The 18,061-nt window shown below is 42.1% G+C and overlaps 1 protein-coding gene across 2 annotated transcripts in view; it reads right to left on the bottom strand.

Moving 5' to 3' along the window:
* Positions 1–1,645: 1,645 nt before the first annotated feature.
* Smad5 (SMAD family member 5) overlaps positions 1,646–18,061 on the bottom strand; it is a 44,753-nt gene continuing 28,337 nt past the window's right edge. For both annotated transcript variants that reach the window (XM_005355273.3, XM_026782986.1), the window contains exons 3-7: positions 16,438–16,689; positions 15,433–15,552; positions 9,544–9,765; positions 7,829–8,085; positions 1,646–6,443 (exon numbers count right to left, since the gene is read on the bottom strand). In XM_005355273.3, coding sequence (XP_005355330.1) covers positions 6,300–6,443; positions 7,829–8,085; positions 9,544–9,765; positions 15,433–15,552; positions 16,438–16,689 — 995 coding nt within the window. In that variant the 3' untranslated portion in view covers positions 1,646–6,299. The remainder of the gene's footprint in view (positions 6,444–7,828; positions 8,086–9,543; positions 9,766–15,432; positions 15,553–16,437; positions 16,690–18,061) is intronic.

Genomic DNA, 18,061 nt, shown 5'->3' with positions numbered 1-18,061 from the left:
CAGGTAGTGGTGTCGCATGCCTTAATCCCAGCACTTAGGAGGCAGAGGCAGGCGGATCTCTGTGAGTTCAAGGCCAGCCTGGTCTACAAGAGCTAGTTCCAGGACAGGCACCAAAAACTTCAGAGAAACTCTGTCTCGAAAATCCAAAATATAAATAAAATCCTTAAAATGAGGTGAGTAAAGTTTATGGAATGAAGAAGGGGTGAGAGATAAAGGCAAAGTAAAAGGAACTCTGTAAAATCAATCTGGGGGAGTCATAGCCCAGACGAGGCAGCATCTGCCTAACACGCACAATGTCCTGGGTTTGACGGACATTGCCTGGTGGGCCAAGCCTGTATGCCCAGCACTCACGAACTAGAGGCAAGAGATACAGGACTCAGGGTCACCCTTGGCTACATGACTATATGAGACTTTGGTTCAAACAAAAACAAACAAACAAAACCCATCTCTACACAAGAACCCACTAACTGCTCCTGGACAGTCCTCTCCCCAGGAGCCACACATCACGTCCCTCTCAACACGACATGGAGAACCCTAAACACCGGGCACAATCCTCTCACCCTTTCCCATCTAAATGCCTTTAAGTCCAGGGGAGATCAAGACGCCTACAGTTTCCTTCAAAGTTCCCTACTACCCCACTCCCGTAATCTTTAAGGCAGCACAATGGAAAAGGGAAGACCTAGGCTGGAAGAATGCTGTGTCCTTTTAAGTTTATTCTATTGGGGTAAAGAATCTATTGTTTTCTCCTTCTGGCCATGGTTTTCATGTCACGGGAAGCACACACCAGAGGGAGGATCATAGAAGCTAGTATGCCTTCAGTTACCAAAGAAAAGAAAAGGAGAAAAATTGCTGGGCCAAAGGGCTAAGGCACAGGCTGCCAAGCCTGAGGACTTAAGTGTGACCCCTAGGATCTACATGGTGGGAGAGAATCCTGGTTCTTCTCTGACTTCGATTAGTACACTATGACATGAGTGCTCATACATGTATATGCACACAATAAACTTTTAAAAGGTTTTTTTTTTTAAGCTTAGCTAGCTCATTATGAAGACCACTGACCAAGTTTATCAACCAGGGTCAAGGTTCAATAGTATTAGAAATAGTTGCTTGAAGTCAAAGTAACAAGACTTAACAGGTAATTTTAATGAATTATTTTATCCCAAGCAGTAGCCTAAATACTTTGATTTGTATTGCTTCACTTAATTTTTCTATGAAGTAGAACTCTATAGCTGCAGAACCTGAGGCACAGAGTAACTAAGCATCCTGCTGAGGAGTGCAGAGCCGTAGGCCCAGGACTAAAACACAGCCAGGCACACACTACATAGCCAACTCTGCTGGGCAAGCCCATCACTTAAAGGACATCCAGAACACACTGACTAAACTAAAATACCCCAGAATAGGCCTCAATTGTTCTTCAAAACAAGGCACAAAAAGGAACAAGACAGCAACTCCCATTCAAACAAAATGGACAAAACTTTCCAAGTCAAGTTCACGTGTGTGGTTAGAGGCTGTGTGTGGTCTATGCACCTCCTGTCCATAGCACTGAGAATTCTGCATCAACGAAAACCTCGCCCTCTTTAGATCACTACTATGTGAATCATGAATTAGGGTAGAGAACCAGAAAATAAACAAAAACAGACACCACAAGCACATTTTGAGGTTTATTAAAATAAAGTATTAGCAAACAATATGCAAAACAAATTGCTTAATAGTTATGGCTTTGAGAAGCACAATATAGTAAAACCTAATACATTTTTGTAAGTATCAAAAAGGAGCGGAATTGAAGCATGCTGCTAGTTTCGTCTCCTACGACATAAAGGGAAGCAGGCCCAATGCAGGCAAGCAGACCACAGTGCAGCCGTCGGCTCTTGCTCTCCACCATCCACACGGGAGAGGTCTTCCTTGGAAAAGGCAGGGACACACCAGCTATTCGTTCTCCATGACTTTATTCCTACCCAAATTTAAGTAAGTAAACTCAGATTGCAACTTTAACCAGGCATGCTAAAGTGCCACAGCCCAACAATCATTACTTACGATCCCCATACTTTAGCTCCACAGAATGCCAAAGCAGCAGCATCGCCAATGGCATCAGAAGAGGACAGCCGACTCTAAAATACCTTCTTTCAAAAGAACTTAGGACTGACTCTTTGGCCTAACTGGAGCACAGTTATGGCTAACACCAGTTCACAGTAACAAACAGGACCCACAGCGGGGCAGGAGCCAGCAGGTGTCCCATCTGCACACAAAATTCGGGGATTTTTAAGAAGAGCACTTCAAACAAATCCTTAAATGGTAACTGTTTACGCTGATTTTCACTTGGACAAGGACACAAACTCCTCTTCTGAGGTCCAATGCTCCAGCACTGGATCCTGGCAGGGGACGAGGTCATCACTGAGCAGCAACAGTCACCGGCTAAGTATTCTAACATGGATTCTCACTTTTTAGGATGTCGCTAAGACTCTGTTGTCCTTGGTTTTGACACCATCCAGTTGTGGGTGGTCGCTTCAGTTACAGTACTGGTGCATCTGAGAGCTGTTTGGTTTGGTTTATGCAGTGCTGGGGACTAAACACAGGGCTTTAGCCTGCCAGGGAAGTGCTCCACCACTGAGGCCACTGCTAACCACTGCTGGCCATTATCAGCACACACTCCACTGCAGCCCAACAGTCTACAGAACTGTTTAAGTGTCCGTCCAGCAGACAGAAAACTGTTAGTGTAGAACAAATGCCTTCAATGCTCACTTCCTATACATGCATCTTATTAAACAAAACTTCTAAGAACTGGCACATTCCAAAGGAGAAACCCCTACCACTGTGAGGAAACAGCCACGCACCGGAGATTACCTTCAAGAGGTTATTCTCCTTAGTATCAGGGTCCCTACAAACCACAGCATTGGAAAATCCCCTCCCCTAAGATCAAGAAACGCTTCTAAAACCACAAGTCACCTACATTAAAAGCTGCCTGGTTATTTAGCTGTGTGTATACTGAGAACATACATTTTTACCGAGACCCCAGACAGCAGAGGATTTACCTGGTAGACAAAGAAGGGGTTCAGAGCACTTTAAAGATAATAGGTCTAAATGCGCACCATCACCTGAGGCTGAACTCTAAAAACCATCAGAGGTCTCTGTACCGAGCCATGTGCCTGTAACCCCAGAACTGCAGAGGCAAGAGAATTACTTCAAGTTTAAGGTTAGCCTACACAGTAATTTCCATGTTAGCCAGGGCTATATAGAGAAACTATGTCTCAAAACAACAAAAACCCAAGAAAATAAATTTTTAAAAACCAGTAATTTTTAAGAATATTTCATCTTCAGGAATCAAAAGGAGACAAAACTTGAAGTGAGAAGAGGAAGACGATCCAAGTGCTCCAGGGAAATGGCTAGAAAAGGCATGAGGACAGGGCCTGTGCCACCACGGTGCTCTCAGCAACACGGGCACACCACACCCCCGACTCGGTTTCATGAGGTGTCTCTCCTCACAAGGGCACTACTGGCCAGGGACGGAAATATTCCGCAGGTCCTTGCAGGCAGTCCAGTGTTCACTTCGACAGTACATCTCGTATGGCAATGTCACTGCCACTTACACCCCCAAGGGTGTCCACACGTTAACACCGGCACATTCCCTACCTGCATTATTAGTGTAGCTGGCTGAAGTGTGTATCTAGCAATCTTAATACTGGTCTCACGCTGGCAATCCAGATGCTACCCTGCAGACGGACCACTCAAATGGCCTCCTCAGTTTAGTCTGGTAACAACAACCAGGCCGTCATGCTACCCTGCAGACGGACCAGTCAAACGGCCTCCTCAGGCCATGATTTTTCCTACATGCATCTTGTTGTTGTATTCCATGACTGAGATTTGATTCTACCATTTGTAGAATTCACCAAACTGATGGCAATTTTCATTATTTGCAAATCTGTCATTTTATCTGGCATATATTAATATATTTTGCACACTAAAATGTGGTCACTGAACTTGAGATGTCACTCAGTTGGTAGAGCACTCGCCTAGCATGCATAAAGTCCTGAGTCTGATCCTCAACACCACAGAGACGGGTACAAAAGTGGCCATCTGTCACCCCAGCATTTGGGAGGTAGACACAGAAGGATCAGAAGCTCAAGGCCACCCTCAGCAAGTTAGCAGGGTCAATGCCAGTCCGGGGCTGCAGGAGACTCATCACAGAGAGACGTACGGCTGCTGCTCTGGGTCTGAGGACAAGCATTCCTCACAAATGCCAAGCAGCCACACCCTTCTGAACGGCTTCTTTACAAGAACTGCTTCTTGCAGGCCAGAGTTCTGCATTTGCTTTGCGCACTTTTTTTCCTACCCACAGACGTTAAGTATGTCCTTAGACATTACAGGAGCAGGCAGACAGACTGCACTTCTCATTTACAGACACAGATGTGATGTTGATAACTTTTAGGAAATGGGTTTGGACTTCTCCATGAAACTCTGGACAGCTAAGAGTTTCAGTCCTGCATTCACACAGAACCCTGCCACCCGGAGGGCCGTGACATGACTGTGGACAAACAACATAACCAACTCACTGTCGAACAAAGGAACTAGCAAGGCACTTGTTTCCAGACTTCAGCAGAGCTCACTGACGGGTACCTGTCATTCAACTTGAGACCTGCAATGCTCTAAAGACTGCGCCATGAAGGCTCAAGCTACTGAAGGCCCAGCAAAGCACTTCTTGGAAGGAATGAAGCCACTCAATGGCTACACTCTGAAAGGCAATAAATAATGACACAGAAAACAAGGGGACTCATGCCTCCCCCACCCCCACCCCCCAAAAAGCTGTTTTCCCCATAACGGCAGGAAGGGCATTATAAAAAGTCAAACCAAAATAACATTTTCAGCAGCAGAATAAAGTGGCACCAGGAAATCAAGCTTCTCGTTCTGATAGGGAAATTAGGTCATTTTTTTTTTCTTTATCAAAGTAGTGTCTTCATTCTCAGGCCAAAACTGTCCGTCTGACTGTTCCCTAAGGCCAAAGGCACAGTGAACTAAATGGGTGTCTTAGAGTATTGACATCCAAGATGGTGTTCTGGAGACTAGCATCAAGGTAGGCTCTAAAAGAATAAAAGAAAAAGGCAAAGCATTGATGCTGAGAGAGACAAGTCTACATGCTTTGTTACATGACATTACAAATGCGCTATCCCAACCCCCACTGATAACTCAGTCACCAGCACACCAGGAGTCTCATCTTCAGGACCCACCCAAAGAGCCTGATGGCCACACTGCATAGGTCCTTGTATGGAAAGTCTGGTGTAAGAGCAATAGTATTAAGTATATGATCTTTCAACATTAATAACACCCATAAAATTGTAGGGAATTAATAGGCACCTTAGTTGGAGCTATAGAATAACAACTTCATACATTAGATTAAAAGATAAAAGCTAGGGGAAGCATCATGTCGCACAACTGGAATCTCTAAATGACAGTGCTGATACAAAGGAGTGCCAAGGAAGTAAAGGGAAGAGCTAAGATCAGGTCACCTGACTGTTCTAGCGCAGGTCACACTAAAACTGTCACCCATAAAAGTGCAAAATGAAAAGGTTAATGCACATTAAAATTAGAGTTCTTGAAACACTGGCCCAAAGCAGCAAACACAGCTGAACAAGGCCATGTACACACTCAACTGTTCAATAAAACTTATGACAAACTTGAGTAAATGACAGATACTAGGCATTTTAAAGGAAATGTTTTACAAACGATATATAGCACAGAGTTACATTACACTGACAAACACCAGCTCCACTAAATGTCAATTATGACATCTAGAGATCCACCACCTTGCTTTCACCAAGCACATCAGGAGTGCACAGTATCCTTCAAATAGAGATTCAATAGTTTCCTTTAAGCTCCTACCATGTCTTTGCAAAACAATGTACTATGCTTTTTCAAAAGTGGCAGGACAAAGACCTGACTAGAAACTCATCGCCTAGGACTTTCCATATTCCATGCCCTCTTCCAGGAAAATCTTCATTATGTGGTGCACTGCCTTGTAAAAAACAGTTGGGACAATAAACAAAAGTATGTTCCAGTTTAACATCAATGCCAAACTTCTCAATGGGGGCAAAATGCTCTACATTGTTTACAATACTTTTGAAAGTTACAATGAACATGAATACAAACAAATGTAAATTCATCACAAAATACAAATGTGTTGGTCACAATTATGTAGAAAAAATAAGCAATAATATCTGTTTTTCCATGTCAGCTCACAGCATCTGTACTGGAAATTCTATTAAAATCAAAACAAGTCCAGTAAAAATATAGTTGAAAAGAATATTTCTGCACTATGAAACAGAAGAAATGGGGTTCAGAGGAGAGCCCATCTGAGTAAGGACTTTATCCAGCCACTGAAGAGGCCCATGGAGGTGAATCTCAATCCAGCATGGAGTGCTAGTAACATCCTGTCGATGGTACTCTGCTCCCCAGCCCTGAAAAGGAACAGACAGCAAAGCAAATCCCTCTTGAACAGTCAACAGTCTATACTAACTTTAACAATAAAAGTTTAGCTGTAAAAACACAAAAAGTATACTTAAACTGAACACCTACAGAAAACCAATCAGCATTCATGTGACATGCATTATTCAAAGCTAAAAACTTTTAATAAATAACAGAATTTCTGATATAGACCCATGGGGACAAATATATTTTGGAATGTTTTTAATTTTACAAAGGCCATAGACTATGTTCTCTCACAGAAAAAGGTCTTCAAGGTTTGGGGCTTTTTCTGTTGTCTGTTTTTTTATTTCCTCTAGTAATTACATTAAGCCATTATTCTTAAAGGTGAGGAATTAATAAGATAAAGTAACTTTCAGATAAAAACAGAAATACTTATATATAATTTTTACTTTTTATTTTCTTAATTTATCAAATTCTGTCTTTCTGTTTATAGTGCTCCTTGCCCCAGGGAAGTAGTGGAAATGAAGAGAGACAGGAGAATAAAAGACAAAGCTGTATTTCAAAAAGGGAAGAGAAAGTAAATTCATATGACTGACAAGCAGCAAGGAAACAGTAGACCGGGAACTGAAACACACAACAACACAACAACAACAACAACAACAACAACAACAACACAACAACAACAACACAACAACAACACACAAGCAAGCACACAGACTGCAACAGTGCTGCTGCTCTCCTGTGCTAACCCTCCAGCACCAGGATGGAGCAGAGCCAACTGCGGAACTTCCTCAACATTTTGCTAATGAGACACAATCTTTGGAATGTTCAGTAACAGCAGGCCACAAGAGTAAATGACAGTGTCATTCTGGCCAAGTGAGCGAGGCACACACCTTTAATCTCAGCACTTGGGAGGCACAGACAGGGGGATCTCTGAGTTCAAGGCCAGTCTGGTCTAAGAGTGAGTTCCATAACAGCTACACAGAAAAACCCTATCTTGAAAATGACTAAAAACAAAACAAACAACAACAAAAAAGTAAATGATAGGTTTTAGAAATCCTCTGTAAGAGGACTGAGCCACAGTAAAGAAAGTTAGCACTAGAATTCAGTCCCACGGTCACTGCCATGGAATCTGAGGCACTCAAAATGCAATTATAATATTAAATGCTTTCCGAAAATTTAGTCTGCTAACTGAAATATCTTATAAACTTAATCCTTACCCAATATCAAAATTATCAAGGATTTTATGTATATTATAAAATGAAATAACCTGTCAGATGGTTAAAATGTTAAATTTGAGACTTCACTTGCAATGTATCAAACTAAGTCAAAAGCAGTGATAGCTTCATCTAGTAATTTTTAATAACGTGTACATATTTACAATGACTAAAGTCATAGTAGAGATCAAACCACTCACCTTGACAAAACTCATTCGAATGGTGCACATCTTGGTGAGCTCATACACAGCCTCAAACCCATGGTTGACAGACTGAGCCAGAAGCTGGGCAAATTCCTGATTGTTAAAAATCTTGAGGCTGCAGCTGCTGGGAATCTTACAGACAGTGGTGGGGTGGAAGCCATGGTGGAAGTTGCAATTTCTACTCTGAACAAAGATGCTGCTGTCACTAAGACACTCGGCATACACCTCCCCACCAACATAGTACAGATGAACACCTGAAAGAGAAATGACCGGAAAGAGGCTGAGCAAAGCACCGCAGAGAGCCAGACAAGTGTGGAGGAACCACAGCATCTGAAAGACACAACAAATGCCAACAACCACCACTAGATGGCCTTCAGTAGCCAAAAATAACCAGCCTAACTAAAAGATCCTGGGACTGAGCCACGTTTGCTCTTCCAACCACCATTTGTTTCTCTACCAAAGAAAAGATGCTCTTTAAAACTTCATTCTATGAGTACTTTGAAAGAAACGCCTGGTACGTCAATCATCATAAAAGTTAGTGAAGTTTTCCACCATTTGCTGACAAACAGGACCACAGCATTTCAACCATCATCCACAGAAATCCAAACATACGATGTGACTTCGGATTATAAGAAAGAGCTTTGAAATGGCAGACTCATTTTCCTTTCTTTTAAAAAGCCGTCTCTCCCCCCTCACCCTTCATGAAACTGGAGCAATGACTCAGCAGTTCAGAGTACTGGCTGCTCTTGCAGAGAACCCACGCTGGATTCCCAGCGCCTACAAAGAGTCTCAGAACCGTCTTTAATTCCAGTCCCAGGAGACCCTCTTCTTCTGGCCTCTGAGGGCACTGTATGCATATGGTGCACAGACATACCTATAGTAAAATACATACACACAAAATAGTAAAATACAATTTATTAAAGTTTTCTACAAATATACTTAAAAATACTATGAGAAAGCAGTTCTAATAGTAAAATTTAACTAATAGTTCTAATAGTAAAATTTACCAAATACTTCTCCAATATATCTAGGAATTAGCTCAGGTTTTTCTTAGCCGTAAGTAGACACTGCTCTGACTTTGGTGTATATCCTTTTAAACCTTATCTCATGCATCAGATTAAGTTACACATATGTTCCTATGCAGTCTGTGTGCTTCTGTGGAGGCTTGTAGGCGGAGGCTGCGCATTTGTTTCCCAGCCACTCGGACCCAAATAATCACACAGAAACTGTAATTACAAAACTGTTTGGTTAATGGTTTGTGCATATTTCTAGCTAGCTCTTACATCTTAATCTAACTCATTTCTATTAATCTGTGTATCGCCACAACGCTGTGGCTTACCGGAAAGATTCCGATAGGTCCTTCTCCTCCTTCTTCAGCAGCTACACGGTGTCTCCTTGACTCTGGTTACTCTCTCTATATATATATGTTTCTTACTTTTCATTTAGGCCCTGACTTAATTGACTGTTAGCGAAACTTGACGAAGCAGACAACAGGACTTCAGGTCTCTAGTACTAGAAACAGAAACTGAGCAGGACCACACTTACTGTCATTTTATTTGATAACATTCTTTAAACCTGCAACTTGAGGCAAAAGCCTTACCTTAAGATTTTTTGGATGTTTCCAGTACCTTCTGCAATGAATTGTACCCAGATAATACAAAAATATAAAAAAAGGACTTCCTTCAACGGCATGGAAAGAAATTCAAGATTACCTTTTCCAATATGCCGCCTAGTGTTTTCAATGGTTGAATTACGGTTCACATTTGACAGCAATCCCAAGCAGAATCGACTTTTGTTATTCGAAGGGTCTGTGAATCCATCTACTAACACACTAGTAGAAGATGCATGGAAAGCTTCCCCTACACGGTTGTTCAGTTCATAGTAGACAATTGAACACCAGTGTTTGGGCTCTTCATAGGCAACAGGCTGAACATCTGAAAACAGAAGAGAAGTTTAATAACTGATTAGCTAAACCACCAGGTTCTGTGAATATTTATTTACCCTTAGGCCTAACCAAGCGTTATATAACAAAGAAAATAGATACCTCATTTAAATTTCACTGAGATTTCTATCTTAGAGTCCAAGACAACTTATCTTGGTCTGCTCAGACAGCTCTAACAAAATACCACAGATTGAACAGCTTAAATTCAAAGCAAAACAACAATAACAAAACCACAATTATTTCTCACAGTTTGTTCCAGGGGCCAAGGTGTCAACAGATGTGCTGTCTAGTAGAGACTCACTTCCTGTTACATAAACAGAGAGCTGCCTGTCCTCTTGCTGTGTGTTTATAAGGTCTTCAGAGCATAGTGTGTGTGTGTGTGTGTGTGTGTGTGTGTGTGTGAGGATCTCCTTGTCTCTGCTTTATTTACCTACTCCAGGCTGCATCCACTTCCTATCTCACTGCAGAAGGGCTGAGATCACAGAGACAAGCTATCGCTCTTTGTACAGTGTTTCAGGGAACTGAAGTCTAGTCACTAGGCTTGCCCAAGCAAGCACGTTTACCCATTGGCCTCCATGTCTAATATGTAAGGAAAAGTAACTATTTTGAAGGCCCTAATCTCAGGAATTTATTTAAACCTAACTGCCTCTTAAAAGGCCCTATCTCTAAACAGCATTTACTGAGGGTTAGGGTTTCAACACAATTGGAAGGACTTAAAATTAGGTCCATTACTATTTCACCTCTGTCTCACATGCAAAACACATACGAATCTTATCTCCTAAGTTCCCAGAGACTTAATTCACACCAGTAAAAACTGTAAGGTCTGTAGTTAAGCCTCTTCAGCTGTGATAGAGCTCAACTGTGCATTGCAGAGAGCTGTGCTCTAAGCATCTTCAGCCCTTGGTCCATGCAACCCAATGAAACAATCACCCTCCAGGCCAGCTCTTTTGAGCTTACAACCAAAGAGCTTAAATGTCCTGCCTTGTAAAAGTCTAACAGTCTTCCTTACCCCTAATCCACCTACCTTCAACTCAAATTAACTCTGTTCCTGATGGAGGAGGAGTATAGTAGCATTTTTTTTTATCTCTCTCTCTCTCTCTTTTTTTTTTTTTTTTTTTTTGGTTTTTCAAGACAGGGTTTCTTTGTGTAGCTTTGGAGCCTATCCTAGAACTAGCTCTTGTAGACCAGGCTGGTCTCAAACTCACAGAGATCTGCCTATCTCTGTTTCCCGAGTCCTGGGATTAAAGGCAAAGACTGCCTGAAGATCTGAGAGTAGAATAGTCCCACTGGTTAGCCCTACAGACCAGATAATGGCACACACCTTTAGTCCCAGTCCTAGAGAGAATTAAAAATGGGAGGAAACAGCTCTCAGAGACACAGTCTCCTTCTGAGATTCCAGGAGGTAGGATCGCCATCTTAGACTGAGGTTGGGGTAAGAATCAGTGAGTGGCTGTTTTGCTTTTCAGATCTTCAGGTTGAAACCCAATTTCTTCTGATCTTGAGTTTTTATTAATTGAGCTTTTATTAATCGTGGTTCAGAGGGGCCTGATCAGGCCACTCTTAAATGTAAACAAAATCCTTAGTTCTTCCCCAAACACACATTCTTATTTACAATGTATACAGCATGAAAAATCTCTTAAATCTTAAGTTATTTTTTAAGTAAGAGTTTCCTTTTTAATCTTTTCATATTTTATTATTAGCAATCAGGAGAAACCAGTCATATTTTGACTGGTTTAAGAATATCTTCAGTTAAGTAACTGATTTTGCATCTATATAGTTCTTCCCTCCCCAAAACACTTGAACATCAACATTATCCAACCAATCTGCCAATTTGTTACAAGGAAGGCCTTTTCTTCATCTTCCAGTGTTTTCAATTAGGCCTGAGTGCAGAAGCATCAGGCTCAGCACTATATTCCCACCACATTCTAAACACAAAATTAATATGTTCCTTAAAAAAATGCAAAGATTCTTTACTCCTTTTTATCAGTCACTTCACAAGCCCTTTCTCCAGCCTCTACTGGTTCCAAAACCATAGCCATATTCTTAGGTATCTGTACAACAGCACCACATTCTAGGTATCAACTTCTGTATCAGTGGCTTCAGATGCTCCAGGAAACCCATGATGGCTGAGGTGAGCAACAGAACTCTATTTCTCACAGTCCTGGAGGCAAGGAATCCAGGCAACTTCCATGTTTAATGAGGGGCTACTTCCTGGTTTGTAGACCACTACCCTCCTGCTTTTTGCTAGCACAGCCTTTCCTTGGCTTGTGCTCAAGGACAGAGAGAGAACAAGGGAACTCCTCTTCTCATAGGGGCACTAGCCTCACTAGGACGACTCCATCCTTATGACTCATTCAGACCCAATTACCTCCCGAAAGCCCACATTTCCAAATACAACCAGACTGGGGCTTAAAGTTCTCTACTTAACTTGGGAAAGACACAATCCCAAAGGCAGCAGCAACAGCACCTCTGAAACAGGTCTATAGTAAACCAATACAGGTTTAAATTAGTCAAGTCAAACCCTTTTCCAGCAACTTTATGAAAATACATAAGTACATTAGTATCTGTGTCATTATCCTAAACAAAGAGATGCACTGAAGACGACGTGAGGTCTAAACAGACCAGGAGCACTTGCAGAGGTGCTGCTACCCTGCCGTTGCTGAGTTTAGTGGAAAACCCATCTTTCACCATTAGGTACAGAGTTAGCTGTGGGTGAATATCACAGATAAAACACACACACACTGATCTTTTAAAAGTATCAATAGTATCTTTTTACTTTATCTCGTTGCATGCTGTAGTCAAGTGTGAATGACAACTCAAGGATTAATCCTTGCCTTCCACCACCTTCTTTGGGGGCCAGGGGTTCTTTACTATTTGCTACCTGGTTTGGAAGACTACCTGGCTCTCAAACTTACTGGGATTCTTCTGTTTCCACTTCCCTTGCCCTGTAGGAGCACCAGGATTCAAGGTGTGCTGTGTGCCTGGATTTTATGTGAATGCTAAAGATGGGAACTCAGGTCCTTATACTTGCACAGCAAGACTTTACTCAGAGATACCTCTGTAGCACCCAAAATGTCAGTAAATCATCTGTAAAACACTTGTAACAACATAAGGCACAAGCACAATGCTAACATCATGGGAAAAACAAACAACAACCACACTATTCCTTACTTGTCAAGTAAAGCACCCTATATATAGCACCACTTCACAGACATTAGGACAACCATTGTAATGATGAGGAGAGCAAGGACAATATCATAAACAACAGAAAAACAAGCTGGCGAGAATGTGGAAAACTCAAAAGCTTATGCAGTGCCACTGGGAACGCAGTGATGCAGCTGCTGTGCAGTTTGGGGGTTCTAAAGGTTAAACATCATTAGCACAGAACACAGCAATTCTACTCCAAAATGTATGTAATACTCAGACAGACCCAAGCAACAGCCTGCTATGCAATGGCCACAAAAGTAGAATAAAGCCAAGTGTTCATAAATAGATACATGGTGAACAACTATACAGATGTCATTCATCCCTAATAAGGAATGAGATTTAAACATACACTGTGACATGGCTAACTCTTGGACATGCCATGCAGAACACAAAAGGACATGCAAGTAGTAGATGAGTCCACCTAGAGCAGACACTCAGAACAGGAAAACTCAGATAGAAAGTAGACTGCTACTGACCAGGGGTTAGAGGAAGAAAAATGGGGGTATTTATAATGGGCACAGGGTTTATTTAGGAGGAAAACAAGCTCTGGAAACAGTGAGGACAGCTGCACAGTGCTGAATGTATTTAATATTCCTGAATTGTACATTTTGACAGGAGTCTCCAAATACATGAAGTAATCATCAAAAGAATTGAAAGTAGAAATAGGTAAGTCTATCCTAATTGTTTGAGACTTCAATCTTTCACTCTCAATTTTAGAAAGAACAATTAGAAAGGAAATAGAACATTTGAGCGCTGTAATCAACCAGCCTACCATAACAAGAGCGCATCTACACCACGGCAACACTGCAGCAGCCTCCAGGTGGTGCTTCTGCAGATGACAGAGCAGAGCAAAAGTGGGAACAGCACAGCAGCTCCTCTGTGAGAGCAGGCGAGCACACAGGGCACACACAAGGGAGGACTGTTCACCTAAGGGATGAAATTCTGACAAATACAACAATGTATGTGGGCCTCAAAAGGGTGTTGTGCTAAGAGAAATAAGCTAGTCATAATAAACAAGTATTGTATGGCTTTATTTAATGTTAATTAATTAGAAAAAAACGGATCTAGAACAATATTTCTTCATGTAAACAATCTACTGCCACTCACTGTGACCTGAGTTAGATCTCACCAAAAAGAGTGGGGTGGTCCACTTCCAGAATCTACAAAGAACACTACAGCTCAATAAAGACTGCAGAAAAAGCACTTTAGTGTCCAACGTCAGTACACTATAGGGCGTACAAATGAAATCCAGTGAGTGCTTCACACCCATTGGGTACAATAACCCTTCAAAAGCTAGGCGGTAACAGTACTGGGACGGTACGGAGAAGCTAGACTTTAGATAGAAAGTAGACAGATATTGGCAGCCACACTGGAAAACTCTGGCTATTCTTCTCAAATAGTTAAGCTTACCTTCTGATCAGAAATTCTGCTCATAGGCATCTACCCAAGATTAAAAAAAAAATCAGTACCTACACAAAGCCCTGTACACAGTGCTCTAAGGGTGCAGCTACTCAGAACACTAATCCAACTGCAAACCACTCAAAGGTCTGCTGAACACCGCTACACCATAGGCGACCTTGACACACTGTGCTAAGTGAATGAAATACAATCTAAAGGATTATATTTGGAAGCTGTAGGGACAGCTCAGTGGTTTAGACCACTTAATGTTTGAGGAGGACCCAGATTCAGTTCACAACACCCATACACACATGCAGGCAAAGCATATACAGAGAACAAAAATAAATAAATCTTTAAATATATTATCTACCAGTGCACTTTTATTACACTATCTAGGAGGGGATTCCTCTCCTACCATGTGCCTCTTGGTAAACAAACTCAGGTCCCTGGCATGATCATCAGGGTTAGTAGTACATGCACTTACCCACTAATCCATTTCACTGTCCCCATGACGCTATATATGTATATATTTGGTTTTTTGAGACAGGGATCTCTATAGCTTTGGGGCCTGTCCTGAAACTTCCTCTGTAGACGAGGCTGGCCTCGAACTCACAGAGGTCCACCTGCCTCTGCCTCCCAAGTGTTGGAATTAAAGGTGTACAATACCACCGCCTGGCCTTTTTTCCCCCATGACTCTATTTTATGAAAATATTCAGAAAAATATCCATATAGAGAACAGAGGTTTGTTGATCCCAGGGTGAGGTGGAAATCTCTTTGGAAAGGTTATGACAATGTTTGTAAATTACATTTTGAACCAAAATTTCATATACTTGCCCAAACCACTGACCTGCACACTCAGTTGATTTTACAGCCATACTCCATTCACGCTGTTTGCACAAGTGACTAAGATTGGGAAATTAACTCAGTGGGAGATTATTTACCTAGAGTAGGAAGGCCCTGGATTGGATTCTTAGCACTGTAAAGAAAAGTGGTCAAGCAGTTAAAGGAAGCAGGAATAGCACCAACAAAAGGAAGCAGCAAGCGCTCTTCTCACCTCTGCTGGATATGCTGGGCATGATCTGAGGAATGACAGCACTGCTTGTGTCCATGGGCTGGGAGTTATCTTGTCCCATCTGATCCTCGGGGGGCATATAGGCAGGAGGAGGTGTATCAGCTAAGAGCAAGAAAATGAAACACATCCATTCCTCAAAGAAGATAGTCTTCATTCTGCTTAAAGCTATTACTCTAAAAGCATTTTTAAATTGGCAAGGTTATCAGCAGGATTCACTACAGAACAATGCACACACAGATGTAGGACACTGTACAAGAGCAGAAAAGAGCACACACAACCTCTCCAGCACACCTACTACAAGCCTACATTAACTTGGACCCTCGATAATCCAGGATACCAGGAACAACACTAAAGTGGAACCCAAGGTCAAAAATTTTCTCTTTCTTTTAAAGCTATCTATGTTCAAAGAAACTGCAGCTAACACAGCAATGTGCGGCCACAGACCACCTTGGACACATACTACAGGCACATTTTTAATTGCCATCATTATCATCACATACTGCAGTGTCCTCTAAAACTGTGTCCCTTCAAAATGCACTTTTTGAAGTTATCTCATTCTTTTGTAATGTCCCCAAATAACTAACACGCCCCATTAAATGACAGAGCAATTAGCTTCGGAAACGTTAACGAAATTTTGGCCTTCCAACACTCAAAGTTGTGAATTTTTGCGAAAGCTACAGCTAGATCGTTTTGTTTTGATAAATATAAAACTGAATAGAAGTTGTCTTTTGCCTCAAGGTTTATACAGGATATATTAAGACAGAGCTACATATAGCACTGAATCTAGATGAAAGTATTCATTTGAGACAACGCCTAACAGCAAATTAAACATTTATACTTAATACCCTTATTTCCAGATTTTCGAACATAATGGAACTTGAAAAATAAACTCAACTTCTTGTGGAAATAAATTCCTAAAGAAAATGTCCCCACAGCAATCTCACTCAGAAGAGCAGCACTGCAAACAATTCCCACCCTCAGGCTTACCTGGGAGCTGAAATGGGCTTCCTGGTGCAGAGCTTGCTGGGGAGCTGGGGTATGTGCTGCTGGCGGGGGAAGGGGGGTAGGGGCTGTTAGGAGACAAGGGGAAAGGGGTGCTGTTGGGCTGCTGGAAGGAATCCGGAAACGTGGCGTTGTGTGGCATGTGCGGTTCATTGTGGCTTAGGTTCCTAAACTGAACCAGAAGGCTATGCTGCGGATTGAATTCGTTGTGGCGAGGCACTAACACTGGAGGTAAGACTGAAAGAAAAACAACAGTCAGTCAGGAACACTTAAGGGGCTGGAGGAGAAAAGAGAAGCAAGCCGTGATTAAAGTTAACTGATGGGGGGGCAGTGTTCTGTAGAATCTGAATCTGTGTTTACATCAGAACCAAACCAAAAGCCCTCTGGCATTTAGCCTGTATGAGGGACTCTGGAAGAAGAAATTCAGAAAGGATGCCATTCTCCATGTAAGCCATTTCAAAAGCAGTTAGAATAAGAAACAACATTTAATGCAATTAATAAGAACTCAAGAAGTGAGCATATCTAGCCAGCAGGAAACCAAATACATGGAAAGGGTAACACCTGACGGGACAAGAGGATTTCCCATGAGAGCTAGGAGAGAAGAGAGGCGGTGAGAAGGGAGGAAACAGCGAGTTGGTCTAGCACCGATCTAGGCAGAGGTTAAGACTAGGGAGGGAAGTGGAGGTCAGCCTGCGGTGCCCTGAGCATTTTCAGTAGGTCAGAGAGCTCACGTTCAGCATTCAGCGAACTGGTAAGGCTCTCCTCATCCATCCAACAACCCTCCAGAGTGAGAGTCTGCTCACAGTCAGCCCTCTAAATACAATCATGAGGACACACGTAACAACCTCTCAGAATGTAATCGAGTAGTTTCCTTTATCCGAGTGTCCATCTCTAAAGACCCCAACTATAATGACGAGTAGCTGATTATCTCCTGCAGGAAAGTAAACGTACTGATTATCTCTTTCACAATGTTCTTTTAGTTGTCAATGTTAACTCCATTTCAGGGGGAAGAAAAAGAATTTAATTTGACTCTGGACTATGCAACAGCAACAAAATCAAATATATATGCTAACCAGGTCATCCTTCACCTCTCAGAAGTAAAGACACACATAAGGATCCTGCAGCCAGTGCTCTGCTCTCTTATGTAGTAACAACAGCTATCGCTAGAGAAAGGTGAGACAGCTGCCTGCAGAGTAGAGCAGAAATTAGGAAGGATTTATACTTAGCTATCCCGCAATCTGAATAACAGTAAAATAACTAAAGAATTCAGTTCAGTCAAGGTATTTTTGTAGGCAGTTAAAATCCCTGTTTTCCCTCTCATTTGTATACTATCTGTTGTGCTTTCCTGTCCCTTTAAGGGACAAGCCACGCCCACTCCCATTACCTCTGACCTGCCCGCTGCCATCTTGGGTCCTTCCTTTTCTGCTTCCTTGACATGCGTGCTTTTTATTGTAAGGAAGACCTGGGAATGTTGTGCTTTCCTGTCCCTTTAAGAGAAAAGCCACACCCATTCCCCTCCCCATCTGCTGAGGCAGGCTGATCTTCAGCTTCAGGCCTGAGCTCTTTTCCATCTTCCTCTCGGAGAGGCAGCTTCACTTCTGCCTCTCTC

Source organism: Microtus ochrogaster, chromosome 16 (genome assembly GCF_000317375.1).
Source record: "Microtus ochrogaster isolate Prairie Vole_2 chromosome 16, MicOch1.0, whole genome shotgun sequence".
Lineage (NCBI taxonomy): Eukaryota > Metazoa > Chordata > Mammalia > Rodentia > Cricetidae > Microtus > Microtus ochrogaster.
The sequence above is the reverse complement of the archived record's forward strand: the minus strand, read 5'-3'. Positions and strand labels throughout refer to the sequence as shown.